At 55.3% G+C, this 14,871-nt stretch overlaps 2 protein-coding genes across 3 annotated transcripts; one reads left to right on the forward strand and one right to left on the reverse strand.

The window, feature by feature from the left end:
- Positions 1 to 161: 161 nt before the first annotated feature.
- On the reverse strand, positions 162 to 4,194 carry ZNF296 (zinc finger protein 296; the record flags this gene model as incomplete). The annotated part of the gene is made up of 3 exons (XM_082863346.1): positions 162 to 1,226; positions 3,448 to 3,597; positions 3,897 to 4,194. 3 exons carry the CDS (start codon positions 4,192 to 4,194, stop codon positions 247 to 249), a joined length of 1,428 nt encoding a protein of 475 aa, XP_082719472.1. The 3' UTR covers positions 162 to 246.
- A 30-nt stretch (positions 4,195 to 4,224) lies between these two features.
- On the forward strand, positions 4,225 to 14,863 carry GEMIN7 (gem nuclear organelle associated protein 7). Of its 2 annotated transcripts, none has more exons than XM_082862419.1 (3): positions 4,225 to 4,263; positions 11,030 to 11,117; positions 13,925 to 14,863. In XM_082862419.1, the coding sequence occupies exon 3, from the start codon at positions 13,933 to 13,935 to the stop codon at positions 14,317 to 14,319; it is 387 nt and encodes a 128-aa protein (XP_082718545.1). In that variant the 5' UTR covers positions 4,225 to 4,263; positions 11,030 to 11,117; positions 13,925 to 13,932; the 3' UTR covers positions 14,320 to 14,863. The 2 variants fall into 2 exon arrangements, with proteins under 2 accessions (XP_082718545.1, XP_082718544.1); XM_082862418.1 differs by lacking the exon at positions 4,225 to 4,263 and adding an exon at positions 6,723 to 6,831.
- The last annotated feature ends 8 nt before the right edge of the window (positions 14,864 to 14,871 follow it).

Consider the following 14,871-nt stretch of genomic DNA (forward strand, 5'->3'; position numbering starts at 1 on the left):
CAGTCCTGCTGTGCCCCAGGCACTGGGTGCTGGCCTTTCCCCTCACCCCCTCGTTCCAAACCGGTCTGTCCAGCTGTCCACCCCAAGGAGTGAAGCCTCCCGCCCCACCTCAGACACCCCAAGAAAGCCAGAGTCCAAACGCGTGTGTAACTGTGGGGAGGGAGGATTTACTTGCAGGGGAAGGACAGGGAGGTCACAGAAGCGGTTCACGGCGGTGCGGGGGACCGCAGGGGGCATTCCCGCGGCTCAGGCATCCCCAACCACGTCGGGGTGCTTCTGCCGCAGATGCTTGTCCAGGGTGGCCCGCAGGCCGAAGGGCACGCAGCAGTGGGGGCACTTGAAGCGGGGCCCGCCAGGCCCCAGGCCGTGCATGCGGCGGTGGCGGTTGAGTTTGCTGCTCTGGGCGCAGGCGTAGGAGCAGAGCTCGCAGGCGTAGGGCCGCTCGCCCGTGTGCGAGCGCCGGTGCACCGTCAGGTTGCTGCTGTTGGTGAAATGCTTCCCGCAGAACTCGCAGCTGCCCCCGGGCCCGGGGCCCCGGCTCTTGCCCGCTGGCTTCAGCGTCTTCTTGGGTGACGTCTTCTGGTTCTTCTCGGGGTCAGTTCTCTGCTCCTTGGTGTCAGCTCCCCAGCCGTCCACGCCGGGGCCCACCTGGGCCCCACCGCCAGGAGCCCCAGGTTCCTGGACCCCCGCCGTGGCGGCTGCTCCGGCCCCCTCTCCGCCACTGCACTGGAGGATGCTGGCCGGGGCGGCGGCATGGGCGGCCGGCTCCGGAGGGGCGGCGGAGGCCTGCTCCTGACTGGCATCGGCCACGCAGGGGCTCTGGGGCCGTAGCTGCTGCCGATGGGTCTTCTTGTGGCGGTTGAGCTTGCTGCTCTGGGCGCAGGCATAGGGACACTGGTCACAGGCGTAGGGCCGCTCGCCAGTGTGCGAGCGCATGTGCACCTTCAGGTTGCTGAAGGAGCTGAGGGTCTTCTTGCACACGGGGCAGGTGGGGCTCCGTCGGGTGGAACCCAGCCGGGGGCCCTTGGCTTCGGCTTCTGGCCCCGCCACCGCCGACACGGCAGCAGCCACCTCGGCCAGGCCCAGCAGCGGGGCCTCTGGGGCCTCGGGTTCCGTCTGGTAGATGGACAGTCCGTGGTCCCACTGGGCGTGGCGCAGCAGTTTCCAGGCTCCTGTGAACTGTCGGCCGCAGCGGAGGCAGCTCAAGGCCTTCAGGTCCTCGCGTTCTGCAGAGAAGAGAAGGGCCAGGGGTTAGTGTGTCAGGCAAGTCAGAGCAGTTGCTGTTCACAGCTGCCGGCTGGACACCTGCTGGGGGAGAGGCTCTATTCCAGGAGCTGAGAGGCAGCAGTAAGAGGCGAGACTCCCTGCCTTCAGGAAGCTGGTGTTCAGAGAGGTGAGTGGACAGACAAGAAGCAAGGAAAATCCGTGCAGTGGATGATAAGTAGTTGGGGATTTTCTTTGTGTTTGAAAAATCTTCAAGAAAAACTTAAAAGTTAGAGCAGAGGGCTTCCCAGGTGGCGCAGTGGTTGCGAGTTCGCCTGCCAATGCAGGGGACACGGGTTCGTGCCCAGGTCCGGGAAGATCCCACATGCCGCAGAGCGGCTGCGCCTGTGAGCCATGGCCGCTGAGCCTGCACGTCCGGAGCCTGTGCTCCACAACGGGAGAGACCACACCAGTGAGAGGCCCGTGTACCGCAAAAAAAAAAAAGAAAAAAACAAGTTAGAGCAGAGTGATGGATGGGGAGGTGTTATTTTATTACTGGGGTTAGGAAGGCCTTGCTGAGCAGGTGATCCAGTTCAGTGCGCTAGGCACCTGCCACCTGCCATGCTCAGCTCCCTCTCACAACTTTCCTTCGAGGCAGGAAATAAGACCTCCATTTTCCAGACGGGAAAACTGAGGCAAAGAGACCTTTCCCCAAGGTCACACAGCTAGGAATGGGTGGAGCTGGGGTTTCAATCCAGAAACCCAGGGGGTGGGAGATAGAGGTCTTCAAGAAAAAAGATTGGTTTAACAATCAAAACAGCTCTTGATAACTGAGTGGGTTTCTGTGCCAGGCCCCAGGCTCCTGGGTCCCACGCATAATCCCCTTTTCCTGCCTTACAGAAGAGGGAGCCAAGGTCTAAACGGGGAGAAGGCTTAGCAGCCACCTAGAGAGGTAGGGGTGTGGACGGTGAGCTAGGCTCCCCTCCCTCTTTACGGAACCCACATTGAGAGTCCTCCAAATCAAGACACTCCAGGTACTGTCAGTAAGGTACTGCCAGATCTCTTCGCCTTTATGTCTTGGATGGGGGCGGCTTTCCTGATGCAACACCAGGGTCAAGAGCATGGGTGGGGTTGGAGAGGGCCAGCCTGGCCTGACTTCCAGCTGGCTCTCCTGCTCCCTAGCTGTGTGACCTTGGGCAAGAAATACCCCTCTCGGAGCCTCAGTTTCCTCCTTTGCTAGAATATGGGGATCTAGGGGTCTTCCCCCTTTAGACTTGCTGTGAGCTCAGAGCCAGCTGAGAGCTGTGATCCATCAGGCCCTCAGTAAACATTAGCTGAGGTGTCCACAATTCTCCCAAGTCCAAGCACCTAAGAGTGTATTGTTCTAATGATCCCATCACAGCCCCTCCTTTGCCCACCAGGCCCTAACTCTGCAGCTGAGCCAATCATAATTCCTCCTCCCCCCCTCCCACCACAGGACCCTCTCCCTGGCCCAGCCCTGAATATAATTCCATTTCTCACAAATCCCCAGGAGCACATGGCCCAGAGACTGGCAATCTAGAGCTGTGGATGGGCCCCATCATCAACGCTGACCAAAAGCTCAGCTCGCCCAAGAGTCTAGTACCAAGTTAAGAGTTTTAATTCCTACCCGAGGGGAGGAACCCAGGTATCCAGACACCCAGGACCTGGCTCAAAACAGGGCCTTCCCAGCATGCAAGGCTGGGAGATTCCATCAGGGAGGGAAACCAGAAGTCCCTTCCCTGGCTCTGAGCAAATGCCCAGCACCTCAATCAGAAGTGATAAAGAGGGGGAGGGGGTGACAACACCCCCCGGTCCAGCTGGCCTCAGCTCCCCTCCCCCAGGCCGCTGCCCTCCCCAGAGGTGCCCCCTGCTGCCACACTGGTCCAGCCACCTGGCCAGTTATTTCTGGCCAAGGGGAAGGAGAAGTGAAACCAGATTGGGGGTGTGTGTATGGCAAATCCCCAGACCAGTCTTCTGGGCCTGGCCACACCCTGTGGGTGGCCCTGCTTCCCTGCCCAGCCCCCATCCTCACCCACCCCCCTCACCACCACTAGTCTCAGCCCTAGGACAGGGCAGGCTCTGGCCACGCCTAGGCTGCACCCAGTGGGGAGCCAGAAAGGGGAAGTAGTTCTCACTGCCCCGCCTGTCCAGGTCAGCCCCTTCTCCCACAGGAAGCTGGGCCCTTGAACTTGAGACCAGGGACTGCATTCCGGCTTTACTCACCTGAGCTCTGGCAGGGGCTGGGGCCTCTGAAGAGCTGACAGCCCAGCTTCTTGTGGTCCATGAAAGCAGTGATGGCCTCCAACGGGAAAGTCTGCAGGCAGCGGCCGCAGGTCAACAGATCTGGGTGTTTGTCGGTCCACGGCTGGCGGTCTGCAGGGAGGAAGCGGGTGGTGAGCGTGGGGTGGGGCCAGGATGGGGCCTGGGGGTTCCGAGGGAGAGGGGAAACCCGAAGGTCAAAAGGGGGGCTGGAGGCCAGGACCTGGCGAGGAAAATAAGGCAGGGGGGTTAGTGCGGGTGGGGGGATGCGGGGGGCGGTGCCCCGAGAAGGAGGTCCCACGAGAGAGAGAGAGAGAGAGCGAGAGAGAGAGAGAAAGGAGAGAGGAGAGAGGAGAGAGGAGAGAGAGGGCAGGGAGGCGGGCGGGCCCGGGGCAGGGGCAGGGGGCGCTCACCGGGAAGGTGCGGGGTCAGCGGCGTCCACGGCGCCCACTGGTTGCGCAGGCCCAGGGCGTGGAAGAGGCCGCCAGCGGGCACGGGGCCGGGGGAGTGGCGGGGTTCGCCCTCGAACCGCCCCGGCGCGGGCATTTCCTTCGGGTTGAAGGGCCCTAGCCGCCGGGCCTGTAGGGGCCGCGGGTCCGGCTCGAGCTTCACATCGATGAAGAGGTCCGGCATCTCCATCTCGTCGTCTGAGTTGGCGGCGGGAGCGGGCTCTCTTCGGCGAGGCATGCAGCCGGCCTTGCGGCGGGACATGGGTCACGGGCAGGCGGACTGGCGGGCGGAGGACTCGCGAGCCGTGCGCGCTCACACCGAGGCGCCCAGGTGAGTGACTGCGGCGACCCGCGGCGAACTCTTACACGTGCTGGCCCGGCCCGTGGCTCCGCCCACCGAGGCGGGGCCTGACGCGAGAGGACTGCCCCACCCTCAGCCAAACTTAATCTGGACCATGCCCCCTGCGTTTCTCTAAGTGATCAAATCTTAACCATAACGAGTTCACACAACCACGCATAGAAACAGCTATTCCTGATCCCGTTTTCGGGCTGGTGGAAACTGAGGCACAAGGTGCCCACACACACCCCCAAGCGAGAAAGTGGTAGGGGCCACGTTTCTACCTGGGCGCCTGATAGTAATCTGGTCTGTTCCATTAAACGCATTACAATAAAAGTTCCCTGGGCAAACATTGATTGAGCGTCTACTATGCACCGGGTTCTGGACCAAGCACTGGGGATGCAGCAGGGTACAAAACACAATAACCCTGGCCTCATGCAGTTTATTCGTTCAGGGAGACAGGACTCTCAACAAGATAACTATGTAAAATATAGAGTGCCTTCCGTGACACCTGTCATGGAGGAAAAAAAAAAAAATCCAGGAAGGATTATAAAGGGACAGGATTACTGGGGTGACGGGTGGGCCTCAATTTTCTCCCCATGCCGGGCCTGCGTATTCTAGGAGTTCTGTAGTGATTAAGTTCTGTATTGATTGAGTTCTGTGAGAAAACGAGGTCAGCTTCAAGGGCGTCTTTTGACCACTTAAAAGTCTTTGGCTTTTCTGAGATGGAAGCCCTGGGAAGGTTTTGAGCAGAGGAGGGTCGTGATCATATACATTGACTCTGCTCTTAGACCTGAGATCGTCTTTAAAACCAAATAGCCAACCGTCTTGCCTCTCTCGGATGGGGCCTCCTCGAACTTCCCTCCTCAAAGCTGCTCTCTCTGATCACTGTTTGAAGTGGTATCAACACCCTGCCCCACCCTTCAACCCTGCAAGTTTTCTTTTCTTCCTGGCACCAACCACATCAGCTCTACAACTGTTTGTTTACTGTCCTCTCACCCCTTCCCCCAACACAAGCCCCCTGAGGTCAGGGCCAGGGTCAGTCCGCCCCTGCCGTGTCCCCGAGCCCAGCACTGAGGGAATTTCACATGCTAATCTCCACTGCAGGCCTGAGGGTTCCTCATATTGTTATTCAGGTCTCAGCTCAATTGTCCTCCTGAGAGCAGAGGACCTCCCTGACCACAGGATCTAAAGGAGCCCCACCCTGCTGAAGGCCTTACAATTTACACTCCATGACCTCCATCTGTCCCCAGTTCCCTCCTGGGCCTCAGGTTTCCCATCTGTTACCTAAGGTGGCTTCTTCAGTGCCACCTCCCCTGACCACCCAACCTCCCCCAACCCTGCCACCCATTACCCCATTGCCCTTATTTTATTCCTTTTACATCCTTGTCAAGCCCTGAAGGATCTCGTCGATGTATTTGTTCATGTAATAACCTGTGGTGTCCCTCTCAGCCTCCCTAGAATGTAGGTTCTGAGATGGCAGGAGCGGAGTTTGTCTTGTTCACAAATAGAGCCCTTAATCGTTCATAGTTCAGTTAACAAATTGTGTATTGAGCTCCCGCTATGTGCATGCTTTCAATAGATATTTGCAGAGGGTCTGCGTACCAGGCACCGGGTCTTGGGGGTCCGCCGGGAAGCCAAGGCCCACAAGGCCCTGCCTTACTGAAACCGTGTGGAAGAAGTGAATTCTGAGCCCACAGCAGCGCGTTTCCACCTCAGGCCATACATTTTGCCTTTCAGGACCTCAGTTTCCCCCTGTATAAGATGGGGCTGCGGGGAGGGCTGCAGGAATGACTGCCTCTGGTCTCTCCCAGCTGCTGCTCTCCAAGGCTTTTTGCCTGGTGCGTGGCTGCTGAGAGCATGATCAAGTAGGGAAGGTGGGGTTCGGACTGGAGGTGAGGGGTAGGAGTGTGCACGTGTAGGGGGATGGGGGTGCCAAGTCCAATCTGCACTTAACTCAGACGGGAGGCGCCTCAATTTCTTCTTCTGTAAAATGGGTATCCTGGACGTCCCCACCTCGCAGACTGGTGGATCAGCTCTAAGCGCTGGGCCAAGCCGCTGGCAGGGTGGCGTCCGGGTCTGTGCTGGCTTCCGAGCCCGCGAGCCCGCCCGAGACCACGTGGGGCGGTGGCGGCGCGGGCGGAACCCAGGCTCGGCGGCTCGCGGCCCGCCCGGGCCTCTGCAGCTGGGGCGCCGGCGGAAGTGGGGGCTCCAGCCGCTGCAGACCTCGGTGAGTGCGGGATTGTTGCTGGTGGGTTGCGAGCACTTTCCCGTTCCCCGGCACCGGCCCGGGACGCCCACCCGCGTGCAAGACCGGGAGTGGCGGCAAGAGTCAAGTCCGCGCCTGCAACGCCGGCTGCTGGTCCCCGAACGCCTGCACCCGGGACTCTGGTTCCGAACGCAGCAGCGCACACACTCCCGCGCCCGGGGTGGAGGTGGGGGCGGAATGCACCCCCTCGGGAAAACAATAACGACGACGATATTATAACAGTAATAACGGCTGCAGTCTTGAGACTCCCGCCTTTCCCAGAGTGGAATCGCTCGCCTAATCTGAGCCGGGAGGTGGGAAGAACGTCTAGCCCAGGGCGGGGTGGGGAGTGGACGCCTGAGGGCCGGGAGGACCTACTTAGTGTAAGAAAAGGAGAGCGATGCGTGGCCAGAGCGGAATTGAAAGGAAACTGACCGGCCCAGTGGGCGGAGGTTGGGGGGGTGGGATTCTGCATTTGGGGTCCCGATCCTCACGGGGTGTGTGTGTGTATGTGTGTGTGTGGCCCATTTAACTAATTTGCATCCAGACAGGGCCCACCCATGAGATGGGTGTAGGCTGGTCAGTATCTCGGTTAAGCTGGTAACTCAGCTGGTTCTCTACCTGGCAACTGAAGGGTTAGTTTGTCCACGGAACGTTCCCATTTTCTAGAAAGTGAGCACTGAGGCCCCAGGGATGGAAGTCTGTGAATCTCCTGGCCCTGCCATTGACCAAAGCGATGGGCACTTTAGTTTTTCTAGTGGGAAAGGGGTTTGGACATTTTTTCCTGAAACCTGGGCAGGAAATCCTTGGCTTGGAGACTGACAGGATAAAGGACTCTCAGCCTTGGTCACCAGGGAGAATGGATAATACCTGCTTTTGCTGTCTTGGGCACACCCTATGTGACCTTTCTCAAACCAGTTTCTTATCAGGTCACACCTTGACTCCCAAACCTCCAAGGACTCCCCTATGCTGGCTGAAAAAAACTGCCCTGCTCCCAGGGCAGGGGTGATGGCCCTGACTCTGTTATCAGACCAGCCTGGATTTGCTCCCTTTTCCTGCCAGTCGCAAGCCTGCACCCAGTCAATGATTTGGCATCGTCCAGCTTCAGTTTCCTCTTCGGGAAAATGGGGCTTGTGCAGGTATGACCAAATCTTTTTTTTTTCCTCCCTAATGGAGAAAACATGACTAACATGTTTAATTAGTCATGTAATTAAACACGTTTAATCCAGGAATTGAACATAATTCTTCGGCCACTTGCATAATTCCCATCGGTCCTTCATTAAGTACTAGCCCTAGAGAGGAGAGTGTTTCTCCTAAAATACTTAAGTGTTAACCTAGGTTGGGAGAGAAAGCTCTGGGAGCTGATGACCCTTGACTAAACTGGGAATGCAGTGGTCAGATACCTTAGAAAATGTATGTATCCCTTAATCTCATTCACAGCCAGTAATGGTGAGATAATGAAAATGTACCAATCCCATTAATTCCATTCACTGTGGTCTTGCCCATCAGGCAAAAACCAGGGAGTCTTCCTCGGCTTTGCTCAGTCCATTAGCAAATAGTGAGGGCTCTCAACCCTCAAAAGATAGCCTAATCCAATCACTTCTCCCCCCACCCCCACACCCAACCCCCACCCCCACCCCCGTCCCAGACACCTGTCATCTTCCACACCGCCCACTGCAGTGGCTTCCTCACCAGGCTGTCTGTTTCTCCCTTTGCTCTCACAGTCCGTTCTTCCTTGCAGCAGGCAGAGGGATCCCGTGATTACCACCAGTCAGACCCTGCCCCTCCTCTGCTCAGAACCAGCCCCTGGCGAGACCCCAGTCCTCAAGCCCCTGCACATTCTGCCCTTGCCCCAGCCCCCTGCATACTGGCCTCCTTGCTGTGCCTCAGTCTCCCTTCCATGGGCTTTGCATTTGCTGCTCCCTCAAACTGCAATGCTTTCCCCCCAGATCTCCACATGGCTGAATTCCTCATTTCATTCTGGTCTTTGCTCCAAAGTAACCTTATCAGAGAGATCTTTCCTGAGCCCCTTCCTGAAAACCACCTCTTATCCCCCAGGCAGGGCCAGGTGTCTGCTCTGGGCTCCTGAGGCCCCCGGGCTCCTTCATTCCAGCCCTGCCCACTGTGGGTTGTCATTGTGTGGAGACCTAGTGTGTGTCATCCACTGGACTGTGAGCCCAGGAGGGCAGGGCTGGGCTCTTTCACTCCCAGCTGTGTCTCTAGCACCACCCAGCATGGGCCAGGCACAGAGCAGGCACTCAGATAACAGGGGGAGTGAATCCTTCCACAAAGGTTTACTGAGTCCCCCCTGGTTGCCAGGCCCTAATTAGGGCTGGGGATGGAGCTGTGACGTAATCAGATATATCCCTTCTCTCGAAGGCTTATGTTCTGTGGCAGAACAGACAGCGCATAGGCAAACAAGTAAATGCATATCGTCAGGAGGTGATAGTGCTGTGGGAAAAAAAAGATACTGTAGGGTGAAAGGGCTATTATTTTCCTCCCTGTAAAGATGATGTTTGAGCAGCGAGCTGAATGAAGTAAGGGAGGAAGGTGAGTCATGTATCTGAAATATATATATGTCTCCCAAATGGAAGAGGGTTCCAGGCAGTAAGAACAGCACATGCAAAGGCCCTGAGGCAGGAATGTGCTTGGCATTTTCAGGGACTGACACTGGTGACCAAAGGGTAGAAGGGTGGGAGATGAGGTCAGAGAGGTGATAGAGCCTTGTAGCCATCGTGAGGACTTTTGCTTTTGCGCTGGGTGGGATAGGAGCCATGGGAGGCCTCTGAGCAAGGAGGGGTGTGATCAGACTTAGTTCTGACAGGAAGATCCCTCTGACAGCCATGTGGGGAACAGACTGGGGTGAAGGTGGAGGCCAGGAGCCCAGTGGGGAGGCTACTGAAATAGTCCAGGTGGGAGGTGATGGTGGCTAGACCGAGGAAGGGTCAGAGTAGGGATGGTGAGAAGTTCCCAGATGCTGGATGCATTTTTGAGGGTGGAGCTGACAAACTTGACTGAAGGACTGGATGTGGGTGGGAGAGAAAGTGAGGAGCCCAGGATACTGCAGATGTCCTTTGCCTGTGTGATCCGCAACCTCCCCCTGAAAGATCTTCCCGACAGCCCTAGGAGGTCTTTTTTTAACGTTTCATTTCACGGATGAGGAACCGCATCAGGGAGGCTGCTCCTAGAGTTGCAGTGATCTGCCCAGACCCCTTGTAGTGAATCTGGGAGGGCTGGGACCCACCCGCTCTCCCCCAGACCACACCCTCATCCCCTATGCCAGGTGGTGAGCTGTGGCCTGCCGCAGGTCCTCATATGGCTTAAGAGCTGAGAGTGGGTTTTGCATTTTTAAGTGGTTGAAAAACTAAAAAAATCTTTTGTGGCGCATGAAAGTATATAAAATTCAGTATCAGTGTCCCAAGAAGTAAGGTTTGATTGGAGCACAGCCACGTTTCCACGCGCTGCTGTATTGTCTGGCCACTCTCCTCCTACTCTGGCAGAGATGAGTAGTTGTGACAGAGACAGAGACAGGCCCTTGAAGCCTAAAATATTTACCATTGCGCCCTTGACAAAGGAGATTTGCTGACCTTTGCTATATGTTCTGCTAATAAGATTTGGGCCAGCAGCGGGGGTGTCCTATCAGGAGGACTTGGAAAGATCCAGGTGAGGGACAGAAAGAGGTTTGGGGAGTGCGTGACAGTAAGGCTAGGAGAGGGAGTTCAGATTCCTGAGGGAGGATCTAACATTTTTTAAGGGACGTGGAAGCATTCCGATATGTCCCTTCCTTTTTAAAAACTAGAATTTCAAAATTCTTTTGAAAAGGTTATACAGATTCAAAATGGATCCAAATTCAAACAGAATTTAAAAGGTAAAAAAAAGGTAGACAGCTAAAAGTCTCCACCCCGGGCCCTCCATGGGCTGAATGACCCATGTGCGTTTGCAGTTTTTTTGTTTGTTTGGTTGGTTTTAGGCCGTGCCACACGTCTTGTGGGATCTTTGTTCCCCAACCAGGGAGCGAGCCCAGGCCTCCAGCAGTGGAAGTGCCGAGTCCTAACCACTGGACTGCCAGGGAGGTCCCTGTTTGCAGTTTTCATGGAGACTGTCGAACTGCCCCTCTTTGAGTGTCCTTGAGGCTGTGAATATGTTCATGTGTTCAGTAGTCATTGTTACCCACCGTCCATCTGTTTGTCTGCATCTGAACCAGAGATGATTTTTTTTTTTTTTTTGTCCCCCAGAGGACATTTGGCAATAGATGGAGATCTTCTTTTTAAAAAAAATGGCTTTATTGGGTTGTAATTCTCCTACCGAAGTATTCACCAGTGGAGATATTTTTGGTTGTCGCAGCTTGGGGTAAGGGTGGGGGCGCTCCTGCATCTAGCGTGTAGAGGCCAGGGACGCTACCCAAACCCTACACCTATGCACAGGACAGCACCTTACAACGCGACCAAGAATAGTCCAGGCCCAACTGTCAATAGTGCCAAAGTTGAGAAGCCCTGGTCCTTTGCTCTGCAGGATCCTTTCTTGCAAGGAGCTGACAGTTGAGCTGCAGAGACAGGAAGAGCCTCACGAGAAGAAGGACAATCCCAATCACCCCTGTACGGTGAGTGGCCCTGGGATGGGACGCTGGGTGCCTGATGCGTGTCAGTCACTTCAGTTAATCACTTTAGAGAAGAGGGGACTGAGCCACAGGGAGGGGAGGGGTGCAGCTGCCTGAAACTTAGGTCCTTCTCTCTCTCTCCTCCTACTCACAAAGCCTGCATCTCCCTGCATGCAGTCAACAGCAGTGCAGTGGCCGGGGAGGGTGAATTAAGAGTTTGGGATTAACATATCACCACACTACTATATGTAAAACAGATAACAAGGACCTACTGTATAGCACAGGGAACTCTACTCGATATTCTGTAATAACCTATAAGAGAAAAGAATCTGAAAAAGAATATATATATATACACATATATATGTGTAACTGAATCGGTTTGCTGTACACCCGAAACTAACACAACATTGTAAACCAACTATACTTCAATAAAAACAAACCCCCAAAAAACCAAAAAAAAAAACCACCCCAAACCAACAACAACAAAAAAACCCCAAACACCTCAGTGCAGTGGCATGTAATATGTTCCAGGCCATTGCTCAACCTGCACGTTTGTTAGGTCATTTAGTCCCTGTGACGACCCTGTCAGGTTGGTCCTCTTATCACCCCCATTTTATAGATGGGGAAACTGAGGCACAGACCGTTTAAGCAACTTACCCTAGGTCACACAGCAATACTGATTCTAATACAGTCGGTATTCAACTGTAACTTTATGGAGAACCTAGTACATAATAGGCCCCGTCCGGCATGAGCCTGTTGAATCCTGATAACAAGGCGAGGTGGCCAGCCATTGGTGCCATTCCTCCACACAATGGAAGAGGAAACTGTCTCTTGCTTGAGGTCACCCAGATAAGCAGGCCTGGGAGCTCACTCTCCACTACGTTCATTCCAGCAGAAACAGTATTTAAGGAGCCTGGTCCCTGTGCCACTTAGCGTTCAGGAGCTGGGGGCATAGCAGTGCGAAGAAAGCAAGGTCACTGCCTGTGGGGAGGCAGCCATCTCGCAGGGAGAAAGACCAAAGCAGAAAAATAAATAGACAACGTCACGTGCAAGAGTGGTGTGTGCGACAAAGAATGAGGAAGCCCGTTTGGACGGAGGGGGCTGAGGGGTAGATCTTGAAGGCAGGGTGGTCAGGGAAGGGGAGAGGAGGTACAGGCAGAGGGAAGCGCAAGTACCAGGGCCCACCAAGGGGCCGCGCCGGGCGTGCCTGAGGCCCAGCGAGGAGGCCAGTGTGGCCGGGTGGAGAGGGTAAGCGCCGCGCTCGGCGAGGGTGCTGGCCGGATCTGGAGCATTCAGGGCCTTGAGGGCTGTGGTGAGGACTTTGGCTTTGACTCTGAGCAAGACAGAAGCCGGGGGGAGGGCTCCGAGCCGAGGCCGGATGTGATCTGACTCAGGTGTTAACAGGATCCCTCTGGCCGTGTGTGCGGATGGCAGGGGGTGAAGGTGGAACTGGGAGTCCAGTGAGGAGCTGACTTCAGTAGTCCAGGCAGGAAGTGACGGTGGCTGGGCCGCGATGTTGGCAGTGGACAGAGTGAGAACTATTAAGTTGTGAATACATATACACATTTTTTTTTTTTTTTGCGGTACATGGGCCTCTCACTGTTGTGGCCTCTCCCGTTGCGGAGCACAGGCTCCAGAAGCGCAGGCTCAGCGGCCATGGCTCACGGGCCCAGCGGCTCCGCGGCATGTGGGATCTTCCCGGACCAGGGCACGAACCCGTGTCCCCTGCATCGGCAGGCGGACTCTCAACCACTGCGCCACCAGGGAAGCCCACACATTTTTTTTTAATTAAAAAAATATATTTTCCCCCTGAGTGTTTCTTTTTTTCTTTTTTTTGGCTGTCTCAGTTCCCCGACCAGGGATTGAACCCCGGTCACTGTAGTGAAACTGCCCGATCCTAACCACTAGACCAGGGAACTTACAGCCCCCCCCCCCCGCCCCGCCCAAGTATTTCTTTCTTTGTCTTTTATGATCTTGATATTTTCGAACAACAGGATAATTTTTTTTTTTTTGTAGAACGTCCCTCAATTTGAGTTGCCTCATGATTAGATGCAGGTCATCCGTTTTTGGCAGGAAGACCACAGAAGTGGTGCCCTGCCCTCAGTGTATCGCATCAGGATGCACACGGTGTTTGTTTGTCCTATTACTGCACATGTTGGCTTTCGTGCCTAAGTTAGGGTGGTGTCCACCAGGCTTCTCCACCATAAAGTTACTCTTTAGTCTTGACAAGAACTATCTTGTGAGGAGGTACTTTAAGGCTTTGTAGATATCCTGGACCCTCTGAAACGTTCACTGACAAGTTTTAGCATCCATTGACAATTTTAGCTGCCGTTGTACGATGTGGATTTTTCCCTCCTCCCCCTTTATGTATTTCTTCATTTATCTATTTACAGTAAGTATGGACTCATGGATTTGGCCCTTTCAAGCTGACTCCTGTGTGACTGGGAATTTGTTTGGAAGATCGCGTTTCATGATGGATTGGATGGGCTGTGTGTGAGAGAAGAGAGGAGGCCAGGACTCGTTCTTTCAGCAAATATATTTATTGCCAGGGACTGGGGATAAACCTGTGATCAAAGCAGTGCAAAGGCCCTGCTCTCGTGGACCTCATGAATGGTGGTACCAGTTCCTGGGAAGAGGGGGACCGGGTGAGGGGTGGCACAGATTTTAGGAGGGGGACTCAGGAATTGGGTTTTGGTCAGGTTAAGTGGAGGTGGGGTAGACAGCGCTCTGCTCCCAGGCCTCCGGGCTCCCTCTTCCTGTAGCCCCACACTCCCCATAATGGCTCCCTGCTCTTCTTCTTCACCCAACAGCCAGGATAATGCAGACTCCACTGACCGCTACTGTGCCCGTGCTCCGGCTCCCCCGGGGCCCTGATGGCTTGAGCCGAGGCTTTGCCCCCGACGGACGCAGAGCCCTCCTGAAACCGGTGGTTCCCGAAATCCCGGAGTCTCAAGAATCTCGGGAATCCCAGGAACAGCGGGCCCGAGCCGCCCTTCGGGAGCGCTACCTCCGAAGCCTGCTGGCCATGGTGGGGCGCCAGGTGAGCTTCACGTTGCACGAGGGTGTGCATGTGACCGCCCACTTCGGAGCCACTGACCTGGACGTGGCCAACTTCTACGTGTCACAGCTGCAGACTCCGATAGGCGTGCAGGCTGAGGCGCTGCTCCGGTGTAGTGACATTATCTCATACACCTTCAAACCGTAAAGATGTGATCGTGTTCATCTTTCTTCCTTGGGCGTAGCCACAGCCTCCCAGGCCTCCATACGCTCCTGAGCTTGGACCTCTGGGCCCCAGAGAGTTCGGAACACCCTTGGAATTTTGAGCCAAGCTTCAAGCAACTCTGGCTTCTTGGGACAGTAAAATCCAGGAGTTCTAGATCCTCTTGAAAGGAAGGCTGCACCTCACAGAACTCTAAACTCTAATACATGGGCCTCATGCCCATTCCTGAAGATTCCGGGTGGAGAAAGGGAATAAAGGAAGGCAAATTGTCTAGCGGGAAATTGTCTGTTGAAGAGGCTGCAAAGTTCAGCCGCCCTGGAAATACTCCCCTCCTGCCAAAGTACCAGTTATCCCAGGAAAATTTGCCTCCTTTTTTTTTTTTTTTTTTTTAATGTACCCTATAGGGATTGAGCCAGACTTAAGGAGTAGCAGGGTGGCTATCCACGGGCTGAATCCCATGGAGCTGGGCCAGGAAGGGGAGGACACGTCAAGGGAGTGGGAGGAACTCCGATAAAGGTGTGGTGATTGGACCTCCCA

The sequence above is a fragment of the Leucopleurus acutus genome, assembly GCF_964270905.1.
Source record: "Leucopleurus acutus genome assembly, chromosome: 20".
Lineage (NCBI taxonomy): Eukaryota > Metazoa > Chordata > Mammalia > Artiodactyla > Delphinidae > Leucopleurus > Leucopleurus acutus.